This window comes from Macrosteles quadrilineatus, unplaced genomic scaffold (assembly GCF_028750875.1).
Source record: "Macrosteles quadrilineatus isolate MER2022 unplaced genomic scaffold, UCM_ALF_1.0 Scaffold_1__1_contigs__length_201487025, whole genome shotgun sequence".
In the NCBI taxonomy this organism is placed as follows: Eukaryota; Metazoa; Arthropoda; class Insecta; order Hemiptera; family Cicadellidae; genus Macrosteles; species Macrosteles quadrilineatus.
Window position 1 is genome coordinate 40,842,872 of NW_026542594.1, and position 18,837 is coordinate 40,861,708.

The 18,837-nt window shown below is 36.0% G+C and overlaps 1 protein-coding gene across 1 annotated transcript in view; it reads left to right on the plus strand.

The window, feature by feature from the left end:
• LOC128996328 (uncharacterized) overlaps positions 1 to 18,837 on the plus strand; it is a 186,799-nt gene that overhangs the window by 98,105 nt on the left and 69,857 nt on the right. The window contains exons 13-18 of the mRNA XM_054421586.1: positions 9,971 to 10,138; positions 12,648 to 12,926; positions 13,492 to 13,740; positions 13,955 to 14,130; positions 14,671 to 14,811; positions 16,438 to 18,415. Of these exons, the coding sequence (XP_054277561.1) occupies positions 9,971 to 10,138; positions 12,648 to 12,926; positions 13,492 to 13,740; positions 13,955 to 14,130; positions 14,671 to 14,811; positions 16,438 to 18,415 (2,991 nt within the window). The remainder of the gene's footprint in view (positions 1 to 9,970; positions 10,139 to 12,647; positions 12,927 to 13,491; positions 13,741 to 13,954; positions 14,131 to 14,670; positions 14,812 to 16,437; positions 18,416 to 18,837) is intronic.

The window sequence follows — 18,837 nt, forward strand, 5'->3', positions numbered from 1 at the left end:
TAACACTGCCAGTCCCAATAGTGTAATCCAAGGTGTAAGCAAGAGTTGTCTGATACTTCCCCGTAGTGCAGGGTGGAAAACGCCTCTTAGGTTGGCTTGGAACTTATGAAGTAGGCGAAAGGCAGGAAACTCGAGCCCGGTCTTCCAAGGGCTTGTGGGGTTGGGCGTTGGTCCAACAACTCGCCCCGAAAAACATACCAGTTACGAAACGTTGCTACCAAGCCTCGGAAAAGGAACATCCCAAAACGAAAACGAATCGGATAAGCACTAAGGACTTGAGAATATGGTAATGGAATAATAGATGGTTAAGGGAAGAAGGTTAAGTTGGATAGGGCATGTGCTATGAAGAGAGAAAGGAACAAGACTGTATGAAGTTTGGAGAGCCACACCTGGAGGTAAACGTCCATTGGGAAGGCCGAAATTGGGATGGACTGACCAAGTATTGAACGACATCAGGACGATGGGTGCAATTTTCAACTTGGCAGAAGACAGAGAACGACGGAAGAGGCTGGTACACGAGGCGAAGAATCGACTGAGATTTGTGGATCCACGGCAGTAATTAAGACAGTTATGAGGCGAAAAAAATTAATAATTTACTATAAATGGAATATTTAGCTTTTAGATCTACAACAAGAAGAGTGATTTACCTACCTAAATCAGGATAAAGTCAAGTAAAAAGAAAAAATAATAATTTATTTTTGTAAAAAAATACAACCGACTTCAAATGCTATAAAAAGAATGAAATAATTTCAATAAAGTAAACTTTTGTATTAGTCAAACTCACGTATTTTAAGTAGGCGTGGCTCTATGATGATTTTTGATACAATATTTAAAGAGGATGTCCACATTGCAGGTGACTATCTATAACTAAAGGTGATTATAATATTATAGTGGTATTAACGAGCGATTAACGAGTATCTTTAAAAAGATTATAATGTATTTACATATTTCTAACTTGGAAAAGTAACGTGTTAATTTTAAACTAGCTTCTTTTCCCTATCATAATATCAAAATAAATTATTTTCCTATTCATATAGACATTTGTGTGTGTTAATTTCACTATGCAATCATTCTGAAGTAAACATAAAATACAAGAAAATACTTAATTTTTTTATATATAAACAAAACAGTTCAGTTTTATTTAATCATATTTTTGCAGTTAGAGCCGCACCGACTTGAAATACGTGAGCTTGACTAATACAAAAGTTTACTTTATTGAAATTATTTCATTCTTTTTAGAGCATTTTTGAAGTCGGTTGTATTTTTTTACAAAAATAAATTATTTAATGATTTTTAGTGACTGTATAATTTGTTATATATTAATTACTTGAAGTTTTTTGATAAGCAAAACTGTTTGAAACAATTAAAAGTGCCACAGAAATTGCAAATCAGCTTCCCATTTCCGAAGCAGGCATAATATTATTGACAGTGAAGAATATTAATAAAAATTCCACATCTTTACATCTTAAAATGCATGTTTAGAAATTAAAATATTTACCACTTTTAAGACGATTGACGATTATGCAATCTCACACCTCTTGTGTCGTTTAAGGAATAATTGCATCTAATTTATAATTGGACCTCTTTTACGAATGCTTTGGTTTTCACAATACACCTTAAATTATTGTCAATATCATACAGCTATTCACTATGTTTTTATAAGTCAGAACATTCAATACTCAAAACAGAATCATACACAAATCAGTTCAAACGTTGAAATACCTTTTTTATAGTAACCGAAACAAAATGCATTTTTTTAAATGTTACTCATTTAGGCTCCATGGCAAGAAATAGTTTATTAATCAATATGAAGCAACTGTTTCATGAATAAACAGTCTGTAGCTTCATTTAAATGGTTTTAACTAACAGCTGTAGGAATGTCATTATTATTTATTGCCTTCTCTGCAAAAATATAAACAAAATAAATGTTGAATATTTGAAGTTTTCAGCATTTTTCACCAAACAAATATTTTTCTTAAACATAATGTTATATATGGTACCAAATAGAAAATCTCCTGGTTATTTTGGTGGTGGAACCACGCTGACCGGTAAAAGAATCACAGAGAAATTGGTGAACATACATAGAAAAAAAAACATCGCCACAGACAAATTGAGAACCTCCTCCTTTTGTTGGTAGTGGGGAAGTCGGTTAAAAACAAGTACTCTATTTAAAATACGTTCCTATAAACCTTTGTGTCTCTTCTTTACAATCTGACTGTGGTTAATCATTCAACTGAAAGAATGTCTGCTCACAGTTACATTCACACTCAAACATGTAAAAAATGTCAGCATCAATGAATCTATGAAAGCAAATTTAAAAAAGTCTAAAACACCACGGGGTGAAGCCCTAGTGGAAATTAATTTTTTAATACTACTAGTCACTCTGATTAATCAAGCCTTACAATGACCCATCAATCGTAAAAATCGGTTGAGTAGTAAAAAAGGACTGTAACAGGGAAAACGCTTATCGTATTAAGTATATAAAATATGCTTTAAAGAGTACTAGAGATATACTTTATAGATATACTTTAAAGAGCTGTTATAGGGAAGGGCTAAAGCTTTATTTATTGTTTTTAATGTTGATGGTAAAGTATTAAATAAAAAGGTTGCCAAATTGTATCAAAATATATTCATAAAGAAGTAAGTACATCATTTTACTGTTTCTCCGTAAGAATAGTTTTTTTTTCTCAGTAACATTTTTTTGTATAGCCTTCAAATATAATATTATAATATAACTAGCTGTACCCGCGGGCTTTGCCCCGTTTAACTTCATAAGTGAGCTCGTTCGCATGGCTCAATCACGTCCTGGTTGAACCCGCGGGCTTTGTCCCAATATATATAATATAATAAATATTACTTCAATGAAATAATATTTGCTTTTATGGCTACACGATGGTCATAATTAAAGTTGGATATTTTATTTTTTAAGGGTAACAGTTTGAATAAAACCAGTTAAGAAATTCAACACCTACAACACCCTTCGCATGGTTATCTGGCTGCTTCGTGAACTCATTCAAGTTTATCCAGCTCTACACATTTATGACAAACTTCATCAATATAGAAGCAAACACAAAATTGCTCGAGTCATCGTTTTCACGAACACATAGATTTGACAAATTAATCCCTTATGTGAGAAATTTGGCAATAATAAATCAAATTCTCATGATAAAAAAGTCCTTTAAATTAATAATCCCACGTTAAATAAAACATTATTTTCATTGAATATGAGCTGACGTGAGCCTATAAAGATGCACTTGTTCCTTGATAATATCCAGGCCTAAGTCGTTAAGGCACCTCTTCTTTACTCAATGCTCTCCTTTTTGTAATTAGAAGCTGTAATTAGAAATAACAGTATGTTCCGATAGTATTTTATGAGTTAAAATTATTATAAATATGACAAATAATATTATTTATAGATGTATTCTTGTAATGGATCTTGGAGTCTAATATAACTTAACTAAATGTATTGATTTATTTCTCATTTTGAGTGGATTTTGTTTTGGTAACATTTCAATGGATTTGTTTGTTTATGAACCATACCACTTTCGGTTCAAATATTCGTTACTGCACCTAATTTAACACTACTTTCACGCTATACGGTTTTCGCCGTATGGATAAAACCCATACTAGTATTTTTTGTTAGTAGTGTAAGGAATGTCATGAGAGTTTCCACACTACACGGTTACGGTGACGGGATAAAACCGTGCAGCCTTGCAGCCGTTCACTGCCACTGAACCGGACGATTGTCGCGCCGAGGCCGGGCCTCAGTGGTGCATGTAGAGAAATGATGAGCTGAATGCAAGCGTTAATTCTGCATGGTTTATAATCGAACAGGAGCCCACCAGCCAGTGCAAATAGACCAGTTGTTGCAGCTTGTTATCGTTTAATAGTTACTAGAGTTCGTCCAGTGGTCGAAAATTATACCAAAAATTATGTAATGTACACTGTACAGACATCTCCATTTTTACCCTACGCTGTAAATAAAACACGTGATTGGAATTTCTTCCATAGTGTTTTGATTTTATGTTTATATTTCGTTGTTATTTCGTCACCAGCATGAAAAGCCATAAGGATCATGATCTATTTTGTTTTTATTTTAAATTCTTTTTAATTTTAAATGTGCTTTTTTATAGCCTATTTTAATTTATAGAGGGGTTCTGTACATCTACAGAAAAATATCTGTTCAACAGCATGCGTAAATTTTCTCTGTAATGTACACGAGCTGAGAACAAATGTTTTAAATGAACATGCTTGCCTATTAATATATAGATTAGTGTGACTAGTGGGTGAAGTGGCACTTTGCTGCACACGAGAAGTTTCTTGAGTGCAGCAAAGGCAGTTTGCACTCGCATTGCACATTATATTTTACCGACAGTTACTATCAAGTCTGTGAGTCAACAGCCATTTCACACTGGTCACATTCTGTTCTGTCACTCTGAAACAACCAAATCACTACTTTACGGGATCTGTAGATGATTCGCCCTTGTGAAGTGGTCGTAAAGATTCATTTGACAAAGGTCAACCGTAAACTAGGCATAGCTTCCCGCAGCTGAGCTCACAATCTCTGATTGGGCCTGTTAATCTAAATATATCACCATTGAAACAGATTTTGCATTCATTTGACATACTTTAAATGTATATATTGGGGTATAAATTTGGAAATTTTTTAATATGTTTGGAATAGTTATTTGTCTAACTAGTGGACAACAAGTTTTACCAACTTTTTTCAAGCTTTCACGTATTACGTGCCTAATAAAGCACGCTGTTTTGTGTTTTTTGGTTGGAATACTGGTGTGCGGCAAATGTAAAAAGTGTGCGGCAAGAGTAAGAAGATGCAGCAATCAGCAACTTTCTGTGCTATAATCAGTGCAAGGAAGGCCACTTTGTCAAGTGACTGTAGAAGAAATATTTTTTTTTCCTTTTTTTAACAAGTGTTTATTTACAATCTATTCTATACAAGAACAATAAGTGAATTTCATGACAATTTAAAATGAGTTAATTATACTCCATCAAGTGCACTAACATACAAAAAGCGTATAAAAAATTGAACTAGAAACGATTTGGAAGGTTCATTGGATTATTTTTTTTTAAACCTATACGTAGCCTTGCTGTTATCGATGAGGTTAACTGCCAGAAAAATGGGATGGTTTTCAAATTTTCTTTGATATTCTTCACTTAGTTTTTTTTTTATTTCTTCTCTAATAAAAGGTAATTTTGTATATTGATGAATAATTTTATTTGTGACAAACCATGGTGTTGTAAACTTTTCTTAGTGATTTGAATTGAAATCATTAAATTCTATGTTTGAGTTTGAAGTGGTTCCCCAGAGCTAGATACCATAAGTCCACATAGGTTTCAATACAATTTTGTATAAAAGTTATTTGTTTTCAACAGATAATTTTGATTTTTAACCAATAAGCCAATCTAGTTTGTTTGATAACAAAAATGAAGTTCGTTCCAAATGAGTTAATGACACTACAATGTCATGTAAGCCGTCTGTCGAGACGTATACCAAGTTACTTATCTTCGTTGGATTGTGGAAGCATGACATTATTCAATGTTACTGGGGGCAAGTTCTTGTTGACATAGTAAATGTAACTTGAATGGATTTTCTTTCATTTACTTTAATTTTCCGATTTTGTAGCCGCTGTGACAAATCGACTAATACAGCCTGAAGGTTTGATAATGTCAGAAAAGGATCCTGATTTGATGATAAAAAGCAGTGTCGTCTGAAAATGTTGCGACTGTAATACCCTGAGGTTAAAATCTGACCTGTCAATTGGACACTGTTTATGTTTATTGTGATTTTGTAAACGCATTTATCTCGCCACAAGATCAGAGACCGTGTAATGTGAAAGAAACATAGCCACGACGTAAAATCGTACTATTTTGTACCGGGCGGTGAAACCGTATAGTGCGAGTCAGGCTGATTTACTTGGAAAAAAATTAATTTGATCGTGTATGGAAACCTAATTTTAATAAACGTAACAAATTATCATTTAACATTTAGTTTTATTTTAAGGATTTTAGAGGCTCTACTTTTGAGTTTACACAAAATAGATTATTTTAAAGTCAAAATAATCTACTACATTATTGGAACGCTGACCAAACCCTCAAACGTTTGTTCAGATGCCAGACATTGAACTCCTATAATCTCACCAAGTCCTGAAACACACCTCACAGAACTCAATCATCATCCACAGTTTTTATCTTCATAAACCAAAAGTACATTATTAAAATAACAAATTAAAGTTGCAATCCTTTATGTAGTCACAAAGACAAAGAACACGAACCATTGTTGAGACCACGGTGATACATGGCCAGGTTACCTAGTTATTCACATTATCGATACACACAGTTTTTATAACCTTAACTGACTACGATGACAAACAGTTAGTAGCTTGTAATTGAAATTGGATCTTGTTTGTCTCCGAGTTCAGTCCAATTACATATTGTTTACATTGCGATTGTGACATAAAACAGAGTTCACGAGCACGTTCTTATTGGCAATTAATTAGCCATCAGATTGTACTCATAACTGTTTGTTGATATTTGCGTGGTTGTTATGATTATATGTTTTAGCAAATTTCCCTATAGGGAAGTAGCTATTACCGTAGGTGGCACGGTAAGACCTAGACCCGGGACCGATTTACTTTTTCATTTTGATGTCCCCAGAGGCCAAAAACACCATTTGTTCAAATTTTTATATATGTATATATATATATATATATATATATATATATATATATATATATATATATATATATATATATATATTGACTTTATTATTTTCTTGCATTTTTAGGGCTACTAATATAATAAAATTAAAACATATATAACAAAGTACCCTTTTAGTAATTATTTTATTTTTCATGACGACATGTTTCGGAACTAAGTCCATTGTCAAGTCATTTTTACCATAACCTCATTCTTTAAACTAACAAAATTAAAAATATAATCATATGTAAAAATAATAAAATATGTTAACTAAATCTTAATACATTTTGGTATTAATTTTTTCATTATACTATATGAATGTTTTTCTTTCTTTCCTTAGTTTTTCAATTTTATCAATTACACAATGATTCCAAAATTAAACCAACCTATCTACGATAAAATTGAAAAACTAAGGAAAGATAGAAAAACATTCATATAGTATAATGAAAAAAATTAATACCAAAATGTATTAAGATTTAGTTAACATATTTTATTATTTTTACACATGATTTTTTTTTTAATTTTGTTAGTTTAAAGAATGAGGTTATGGTAAAAATTACTTGACAATGGACTTAGTTCCGAAACATGTCGTCATGAAAAATAAAATAATTACTAAAAGGGTACTTTGTTATATATGTTTTAATTTTAATATATAGACATATATACAGGGTGACAAAAAAGTCTGGAAACGGTTTAATATCTTTTTAACTAAATCCGTTAGAAAATTCAACCCTTTCACATCAACTTACATGTATAAAAACTACTTTTTCCAAGAATTGTCATTTTTTACCTGTTCCAGGGGACGACCCATGAGGAGTAGGTACATAATCTTTAATGTAAGCATAGGTTGATATGCACATCATTTTAAAGGTCTGGTCAAGTGGAGTTCATTGCCGGAAACCGCGTCAAAAAAGGTTCATCTGTTACAAAATGGCGGCTGTCCAAAGTTCTTGTTGAATATACCTGCACAGGCCTTACTATTGGTAAATACTCGTATTAAACATTAGCTTGAAAGCTTAAACTGTATTTTAAAGTCAACTAGCTCGTAGACTAATATTATTCAATCTTCAAAACAAATTAAAACGAATTTCACATTTCCCGGCTAATGTTGAATATGAGTAATTTACCAATTCTAAGGCCTCTGCAGGTATTCCGCAAGAACTTTGGACTGCCGCCATTTTGTAACGGATCAACCTTTTTTGACGCGGTTTCCGGCAATGAACTCCACTTGACCAGACCTTTAAAATGATGTGCATATCAACCTATGCTTACATTAAAGATTATGTACCTACTCCTCATGGGCCGTCCCCTGGTGAAGGTCAAAAAATGGTAATGCTTGCAAAAAGTAGTTTTCTTACATATAAGTTTCTGTGAAAAGTTTGAATTTTCTAACGAATTTAGTTTAAAAGATATCAAGCCGTTTCCAGACTTTTTTGTCACCCTGTATCTTATCTTACTAATATTATAAATGTGAAAGTTTGTGTGTTTGTTTGTTTGTTTGTTTGTTTGTTTGAAGTTCAATCACGCATAAACCACTGGACGGATTGGGCTGAAATTTGGCTTGATGATAGCTTACATTCCCGATTAACATATAGGCATATTCTTATCTCAAAAATCCTTTCGGGCTCCGCCCCAGTGGCTCTGTAATTCCCCATGTTAACCTTATAAGTATTCATATTTAAAGGGAATTAAAGAATTTAGTCAGCTGTTTCAACTAAAAAAGTTGGTTCTATGATATGGAAAAGCATTAAAAAGTTATAAGATTTACCAACAGGGTGCAGCACTATATTTTTTTTTGCATTTATGAAAACAGCTAATTTGAACTAAGCAGCAACAAAAAACTGTGATTCGCAATGAGAACTGTCAAAGTAGGATTGTTTACAGTTATGTTTATGTTTTTCATTTCATGAATAATTTGTGATATTTTGCGAATTGATAATTTATTTTTCTCTATTGTTTGGTGAAATGGTAGAACATTATGGCTATGGTAGATGTGTAATACTATAGAATACTGTAAATTTAAAAAAGCAAATTTTATCAAACTGTGTCCTCCACCCATTGCAATCGCAAAGCTTAAGTATAACTGCAATAAGCATTTTATACTTATATTCCAACCCCGTACGAAGGACGGGTACTCTGCTAGTATATATATATATATATACGCCCGTGAACGCGATGCGATAACTTGAGTAATTTTTGTCCGATTTTGATGAAATTTGGTTTGAAGGTGTAAAGCGGAATAAACTTGAATGAGTTCGCGAACCAGCACGATCAGACCATGGGAACGGGGCTTTACGGGGGGTTTTATGGGGTAAAAATTGGTTTTTCTCAATTTTGACCCTCAAAACACAAAATTTCCCGATTTCTCTTTAGACCAATTTAAAGAGCTTAAAAAAACAAATAATTTAGTATATAAAAGTATTTTTGTGTGATTATTAGTAACGGAGAAAATTTAAAAAAATTTTAAATTTAAAATTCCCATGTTGTTCTTATAGAGAATATTGTCAAATGTTGTGGTTTGTTTGTTTATGGATATATTTTGATCAAACTTGGCAAATTTATTTATTTTGTACTAAGCTATCAATATTTTACTCAAAAACACACTTTATTAGTTTCCTTGTAGCAGCAAACCTAGGTACTCGTTAAACCTAATGTTATCAAAATATATTTAACTGAAAATCAATTCAGACAAATGGAAATTCGCTTAGTCGGCAGGTTTGCTGCGGCGGGGGTATTTAACTTATGTAGAAAAAATACAAATACTTAAATATTTAATATTTAATAAGCTTTATGGTTGTCTTTCTGTGCCTAAATATTTTTTATCTTAATGTACAAGCGAACATTTAATTAAACATATTAAGTGTAATGCATATCATGTTCAGATACGTGAAATTTGTCTCTCAAATCAGTATTAATAGCCAAACTGATGATAAGGAAAAGATTATAAAACTGACAATAAGACTTGATATTTAAAAATTGCTTCAACCAGTTTTAACGATATGTTATACCTTGGTCTTCAATAAATTGTTGTGCTTGTGTCAATCAATGTGTAAACGTGTTATTAAGCTCATGTTAGGGCGTGGCTTGGTGTTGTCTTAGGCTCGAAGTCAACATTTAAATAGCTGAATTAAAATAAGCTCAAATTTTTTTCATTGGCCGATTTTGGATTTATTTTTACGAAATTGCACATTATTTAATGGAAATCATTTGGAAACCCAGTATTATAATGTGATACATTAGCCGAGTGTTACAGGGGGATCAGCTGACAGTGAAGTGTACCTCTCCCAACGAGCTGCAGCATGAGGACCGCTTCGGCTACAGTTGGACCAAGAACAACGCACTGTTCAAAATGACGCCTGACCTGGAGTTCTGGGAGGATTTGTACCCTGGAGGCAGCATTCTCAGGATATATAATGTTCAGGTAGGATTGTAAAACCACATTATACCCGTCGATTAACATTCGGATTTATATCATCCAAAACTTGCACTTACTAAAACTAAAAGTTCATTATAATCATTTTAGAAGGAGTCTGGCTTTTAATCATGTATACACTATCAAAAACATAAATCATCGTATATAAAAACATAATTTTTTAACAATTTTACCTATTTGTTAAACTTGTTTTTCCACTTTCTGTCAAATAAATCTTAGTTTGTCCAATTGCGTCCAGTTGAAACAGTACAATAGCGATGAGCAATTCAATTACAAAATCCAAAGCTTTTATGAAATAATTAAGTTATCAGTTGTATGTGAAATAACTTTCTCGTTAAATGAAAATTGAATTCTGATTTGTTTATTATTTATCTAACACTCTCTTTGAGACCGGGCCTTATGCAAACTACGAAATCAATTAACTCATTAACGGCTGAACATATTTAATCCAAACTTTCCGGGGTTATTTTGACAAACAGTGTTCATGTTATTAAACAAACAAATTTCAATTTGATAATTTATGTACAATTTGAAGCCAACATATTGTTTTTAGCATTAGCCTTATGAGTTGCCATGATGGTTATGAGATAACAACGGGGATGTAAACAAAGAATCATAGCATGCTTGTTAGGTTGTTGGTAAACTAATATACATCTAAAAGGAAAACCCACTCAGAATACAGAGAAAGTATTACACGGCATTTGGAAACGCCCGCCACCACTGTATTTAAGAGGTACACTATTTTACAGATTTGATCTGCGGCAATCCTAAAATGCTATGGGAAGGGATGGAAACAGGTCCACGAAGTAGGAAGTGCTGAAGGAATTAGTAAAGGCGAGCAGTGCGGAGTGTGGGAACCGTTTGTGACAGTTAGATTAATGTATCTGCAATACTTAAATGCTATGAAAAGGGAGGGAAACAGGTCCACGATGTAGGTTGTGGTGAAGAAAGTATAGTAAAGTCTGGCAGGGCAGAGTGTGGTATGTTTTATGGATATTTTGTTTTAATAAATGTATAATCCTATATTAGCAATTTTTGCTATTTTATTTATCATTAAATGTTTTTTAAACTAGTATATTTTCAAATTCAAATTTTATTTAGAATAAAAGATTATTTGTTAACTAATTTGTTCACTCCACTCAATTGGCGGACCTGAGACCTCACACCTAGCATTGGATAAGATTACAGAACCGTTTTTTTATTGCATTACTGATTTATATATATTTAAAATATATTACGTTTCATGCATTTAGTACTGTATCTTTTAATATTGTTCGCTTTACTGTTGAACGAAATACCTCGTAACCGTTTTAATAAACGTATTCGTGCACATTGCTTTTGTATACAGATACAAGTCAATCAAATAAGCTGATAAAGGGACACTAATAAACCACCTTGCATTACTCAAAGAATACTTTATAGCTTAGAAGATAAAGCCAACCCCATGAAAACTAAGATTTTGGATTCCGCGTAAAGATCATAATTTTGAGTCCATGCACAATGGACTATTGCTGCAGCAGGGAAAAACGCTAGTTTGAGCTCTCCAGTTAAAGCATCAATAAACTATGTTAATATGCGTAAAATACGGCATACTAGGTACAAACCATCTTAGGGCCATTTCCAAAACCAAAACCAATACACATTTCCTAAAGAGACCATACAGTGAGCAGACACAAAAACTCCTTTTCTATCCCTAGAATATTCTACCATCAAATTATGAATACTTGCGTGTGGCTGAATAGTGGTAGTGAGCGCTGTTGAATGTATCAAGGTATTGATTCCTGTTCTATGCATTATCACTCCACCTGAATTCAAACTTAAACAGACTCTACTGTAAAGTAATTACGAAGATTTTAGCCATCCTAAGTTCCCAATTCACTACTGTTGTCTGCACCTTAGGATGAACTTCATTGGTTGAAAGCTTCGGATTAAGCTTTGATCATAGAGATATGATTCACATTGTACTTCAGTTTACATATTGTTAAATTTAGTTAGTTTGGTACAGGTACTTTGCAGATATTTGGGAGATTATTAAGGACATTTGTCACCACAATAAAAAATACATGTTCTCGACGTGATGTCATGGTGTTGGGTTAATAAATATATTTAATTCAATATTTAAGTCAGCTGCTCTGAACTATATGCAGTTTTAACTGATTCCTTGATATCCGTGTGTAGGACGAGCCTATAACACGTTCTCGCAGTGAGCTGACATCCTGAAAACTATCTACCTGGCCCACCGTCGTGGTTTTGGTCCACAGGACTAAATCTTCTCAATCCTTTACTAATTACTGTGGTTTTCATCTCCTCGGCTTAGGGCCATAAAAATTCGTTTGCTTTCAGGGTGCAGGCCTAAATATAGTATTCTTTAAAAATAAGCTTTACTTTCTATAGTGGTATATTTATAAAACTACTCAAGACGAATGATTTACATTCCCGCTGTACGTTGTAGTATGTGCACAATAATACGGATTTGACTATAATATGTGTTTTACAGAAGTCAGCCGTGTATAGTTGCCACGTCCACGGTGCGGCGAAGTCCGTGTCACGGAGTGTGCGGCTGGAGCTTCTGAACCGCTCGGTGGTGCCGTGGTGCGCAGCCAGTGATGGGTGGCGCTGGGCTGGTCCAGGAGTCACTGCGAGGGAGGAGTGTCCCCCGCAGTACCAAGGTATCGCTACTCGTCTCTGTCTGCTGGTCGACAAGGACCAAGCGGCCTGGCAGACGCCGGACTTCTCAGACTGTGTTGGCGATAAAGTTTCGTCCATCGCAGATAACGTAAGTGGAGTTTTGGTACAAAATTAGTAATTAACGAACAATAAGCATAAGGAACATTTAAATCGTACTTTACATGCTGCAAAAATGTAAAATTTTCAGTTCAGACTATTAAAGTAAAAATATTATCTTAGAGCTGGATAAATTTGATCTATTTTGCGAACCAACAATAACGAAATTAGAAACGGGGTGTTATACGATTTTTAAATTTATTTGTCAAAAATCGTGTCTTTCCAAATTTGACCCTTAAAACATGGAATTACCTAATTTTTATTATAACCATCGTGTAGAGCTTCAAGAAAACAACCAATTTTGTATATTGAAGCATTTTTGTACGATTAGGTACTAAGAAGTACGTACAATAAGATTACAAAGAATGTTTTCAAAAAGTATACTGTACAGTATATTAAAAACTGTTATTATTCCTATATAGACTATTCACTTAGACTACATACTTTCTGCGGCAAGGGGTATTTGGTGATTGTTTATAAAAAGTAAATTCAGTTAATAATCATGCAATTCTTCGAAGGTATAAGATATATTCACTGACAAATACTCTAATGTCAAGTTCCACCGCGTGACGCTGGGTTACGGCAACACCACCGCTACTGACACACTGTTAGCACTGCTCAAAGTGCTGCAGGACCGTGGCACCACCTACCCTGGCGAGGGAGAGCCCGTAGTTGCCCTGCTGAAACGTCTCGTCGACTACCTCAACGCCACCGCTACCCTTGATGACGTCACCAACGCCACAGACCACTTATACGGAGTGGTCAACTCTCTACTGCTTCAGAGAAACTCTATCATACACCATCAGGTAGCAACATACAGCAGTAATTGGATACGTGAATACAGTTAGTAAGTAATTATTTATAGACTGTATTGAGGTAGGCCTAATCGTAATAATATTTCATTACAATAATATATACAATTTTAAGAATATTGCAGATGAAATGTTAGTTGTATCAAATTCGTCCACCAAGAAAACTCATAAGCCTTAAAAAAGACATTAACTCGTGTATTCTAACCAGAAGGTTGAGGAGCTGCAGAGGGTGGTGACCCAGTGGGCTCGACTGTGGGGCACCTTGGGCGGCTCAGCCAACCTCCATCTCGCCCTCGACACTCTAGCAGTAGACATGTTCAGATACGAGGGTGGGAGTGGTCTCAGACGAGGGCTCACACTCACACTGCCTAGGAGCTCTCTCAGGTCAGTAGCCACCACAAACCATCACTTAATTATCAATGTATTAAATCAAAATAAAATTTAGTTATTTACATTCATAATTCACAATATATTTAAGATACCTCAAATAAGCAGGTTTAAGGCAATCTACAAAAATCATAAAAATCCAAATGACCATACTAATAATTACCCAAGTAGGTCAGTAAACATATAAAAGAACAGTCCCTAAAAGAACCTCAGGCAAAGGGTTTGAAGTCAGAGGAGAGGTCCGTATATAACTTTGGGCAAAAGTACGCCACGTTTTTCCTCCAAAAATCATGCTTCACTTTGGGAAAACTCCAGGATGGGTCTTGCGCCGAGAGACCCTCTCTCAAAAGCGGAGCATGCCAAAGAGATACTGTGCCTTTTGAGTTAGGAGAGAATTTATGAACCGTGCAGCTCGTCATGATCCGGCAAACTATATCACTCGTTTGCACAAAAACCATTGTTCCGTACTTGATAGACACAATTTAAATTTTATGGCTAAGCATATTACTAATTCTATGTTACTTATTCTTCCAACAGCTATCCGGCGTGGTATGCAAGTCAAATTTCTCTACACGTTGAGGCTAACAAAAAGAATCAAAACAGTACCTCGAGCGTTTCTGTCATCACCTACAACAAACTCTCAGAGTTTTTGCCTCAGCGGTACTCTCAAGTTCTAGAGTAAGTGTTTTCTGTAACTACAATTTGTTTTTGTTATATGAAGTACGTAACTAAACAAATGTGTGGTTAAGTTAAGCTACTGTAGTATTATCTTATCTTACTAATATTATAAATCTGAAAGTTTGTGAGTTTGTGTGTGTGTGTGTGTGTGTGTGTGTGTGTTGCTCAATCACGCATAAACTACTGGACGGATTTGGCTGAAATTTGGCATGATGATAGCTCACATTCCCGATTAACATTAAAGCATATTCTTATCCCAAAAACCCTTTCGGGCTCCGCCCCAGTGGCTCTGTAGTTCCCTATGTTAATTTTATGATTTTTCATATTTAAAAGGAATTAATGAATCTTAACAGCTGTTTCAATTAAACAAGTTGGTTCTGTTCTATGTTGTTCAATAGCATAAAAGTTACAAGGATTACCAACAGGGTGCAGCACTATTATTATTTTTTTTTTATGACAACAGCTAATTTCCAACCAAATGGTGAGTGATCGTAGCGAACGAGCTAACCTGAAGGCAAGTGAGCGCAGCGAACGAGCTCTAACCTAAAGGTGAGTGAGCGTAGCGAACGAACTTCAACCAGGACGTGAATGAGCCATGCGAATACTTATGAAGTTAAACGGGGCAAAGCCCGCGGGTACAGCTAGTTCACAATAATTATGGAACATTGTTAATTTATTTATTGTTGTAAATATTTACTTTCTTTTGGGGAAGCAACATAATCCATTTTTAATTCCCTTTTTTGCTAAAGGAAAATGACAGAAATATCGAATTCGTTTTAAAATTTGTTTAAATGGTATTTTTATATTAACCTGAAGTTCAAGCTTAAAAAAAAGGTTTACGCACTATCTTTAGCTTTTAACTGAGTTTACAGACCGTAATATCGAGCAGTGGTTTTTATTCACATAAACAGATAGCTTATAGTGCGTCAAGCAGTTTAATTTGATTTTTCAATAAGAAATTAAAGATACATGTTTGCAGTAAATAGTATTTTTCTTAGGTTTAATGGCAATGAGGAAACAAGCACGCTGAAAACAATAATACTATGTAGAAGAAAAAAATACTTACAATAACTTAGTGAGAACAATGGAATATTGTGTTTGACAAAAGTAAATAGGGATACTTTAAAAAAATATATTAAACGATTTCAGTGGTTTAGTAGCTACCATCTTGGAGGTTTAGATGTACGCATCGAGAAAAGAGTGACTGATGTTTTAGGAAAACCTTATAAAAAAAACCCATAAGAGGATAATTGACTAATACCGCTATGAGTCTGGAGGCCGATGATTAATTGTTAACAGTGTTTGTGTTGGCAGCAACGGTAGCGAGGTGCAGTACGAGGTAGCCTCCTCTCTAGTGACTGTAGTAGTGCAAGGTGCAGTAAGGGTCGTACCAGATGTCATGTTGACATGGTTCCAGTGGTCTGGTCTGACGCTCCTATGTGTGTTTGTTAACAGTGTTTGTGTTGGCAGCAACGGTAGCGAGGTGCAGTACGAGGTAGCCTCCTCTCTAGTGACTGTAGTAGTGCAAGGTGCAGTAAGGGTCGTACCAGAGGTCATGTTGACATGGTTCCAGTGGCCTGGTCTGACACTCCTATGTGTGTTTGTTAACAGTGTTTGTGTTGGCAGGAACGGTAGCGAGGTGCAGTACGAGGTAGCCTCCTCTCTAGTGACTGTAGTAGTGCAAGGTGCAGTAAGGGTCGTACCAGATGTCATGTTGACATGGTTCCAGTGGCCTGGTCTGACGCTCCTATGTGTGTTTGTTAACAGTGTTTGTGTTGGCAGGAACGGTAGCGAGGTGCAGTACGAGGTAGCCTCCTCTCTAGTGACTATAGTAGTGCAAGGTGCATTAAGGGTCGTACCAAAGGTCATGTTGACATGGTTCCAGTGGCCTGGTCTGACGCTCCTATGTGTGTTTGTTAACAGTGTTTGTGTTGGCAGGAACGGTAGCGAGGTGCAGTACGAGGTAGCCTCCTCTCTAGTGACTGTAGTAGTGCAAGGTGCATTAAGGGTCGTACCAGATGTCATGTTGACATGGTTCCAGTGGTCTGGTCTGACGCTCCTATATGTGTTTGTTAACAGTGTTTGTGTTGGCAGGAACGGTAGTGAGGTGCAGTACGAGGTAGCCTCCTCTCTAGTGACTGTAGTAGTGCAAGGTGCAGTAAGGGTCGTACCAGATGTCATGTTGACATGGTTCCAGTGGCCTGGTCTGACGCTCCTATGTGTGTTTGTTAACAGTGTTTGTGTTGGCAGGAACGGTAGTGAGGTGCAGTACGAGGTAGCCTCCTCTCTAGTGACTGTAGTAGTGCAAGGTGCAGTAAGGGTCGTACCAGATGTCATGTTGACATGGTTCCAGTGGCCTGGTCTGACGCTCCTATGTGTGTTTGTTAACAGTGTTTGTGTTGGCAGGAACGGTAGTGAGGTGCAGTACGAGGTAGCCTCCTCTCTAGTGACTGTAGTAGTGCAAGGTGCAGTAAGGGTCGTACCAGATGTCATGTTGACATGGTTCCAGTGGCCTGGTCTGACGCTCCTATGTGTGTTTGTTAACAGTGTTTGTGTTGGCAGGAACGGTAGCGAGGTGCAGTACGAGGTAGCCTCCTCTCTAGTGACTATAGTAGTGCAAGGTGCAGTAAGGTTCGTACCAGATGTCATGTTGACATGGTTCCAGTGGCCTGGTCTAACGCTCCTATGTGTGTTTGTTAACAGTGTTTGTGTTGGCAGGAACGGTAGCGAGGTGCAGTACGAGGTAGCCTCCTCTCTAGTGACTGTAGTAGTGCAAGGTGCAGTAAGGGTCGTACCAGATGTCATGTTGACATGGTTCCAGTGGCCTGGTCTGACGCTCCTATGTGTGTTTGTTAACAGTGTTTGTGTTGGCAGCAACGGTAGCGAGGTGCAGTACGAGGTAGCCTCCTCTCTAGTGACTGTAGTAGTGCAAGGTGAATTAAGGGTCGTACCAGAGGTCATGTTGACATGGTTCCAGTGCCCTGGTCTGACGCTCCTATGTGTGTTTGTTAACAGTGGTTGTGTTGGCAGCAACGGTAGCGAGGTGCAGTACGAGGTAGCCTCCTCTCTAGTGACTATAGTAGTGCAAGGTGCATTAAGGGTCGTACCAGAGGTCATGTTGACATGGTTCCAGTGGCCTGGTCTGACACTCCTATGTGTGTTTGTTAACAGGGTTTGTGTTGGCAGGAACGGTAGCGAGGTGCAGTACGAGGTAGCCTCCTCTCTAGTGACTATAGTAGTGCAAGGTGCATTAAGGGTCGTACCAGAGGTCATGTTGACATGGTTCCAGTGGCCTGGTCTGACGCTCCTATGTGTGTTTGTTAACAGTGTTTGTGTTGGCAGGAACGGTAGCGAGGTGCAGTACGAGGTAGCCTCCTCTCTAGTGACTATAGTAGTGCAAGGTGCATTAAGGGTCGTACCAGAGGTCATGTTACCGAGGTCTCATCGTCCAGGCTGGCAGTTCCGATGTGGTGTCACCAACTCGCCCAGCACAACATGGAACCTTACTGTCTGTTCGGCGTACACCCAGACACCCAACCTTACCCTCTGCACCTGTCCAACTATTGGCACGTACGCCGGCTTGATGGTCAAGGTTGTCTATATGGTCAGTGATAATTTATCATTTTTACATATAAGTCATTATTAATTTTTCACATTATAATTAAATAATTTCATTCAGTATTTAACTGACTAGATACACAGACAACTAGTATTATTCTCTTTCCTAGTCATATAATCTAATACGAGCAATGTTTGCTTGTATGTATGCTTGCTTGCTTGCTTGCAGAAAGATCTCGAAAACGGCTCCGACGATATTCTTCAAATCTTGTAAATAGTTTAATTTTGGCCTAAAAACGAGTTTCATGCAGTTCTATTAGAACTGCCAACAAAAATCTAATTACGTAGAAAAACGAAACTAAAAGTCACATTTTTTAACATTAGCTTATGGGTTGCTAAGTAACCATGTTGGTTGAATTAAATAACAAATAAAAGGTAAACAAGAGACTTGAAGTTGTAGCATGTGTT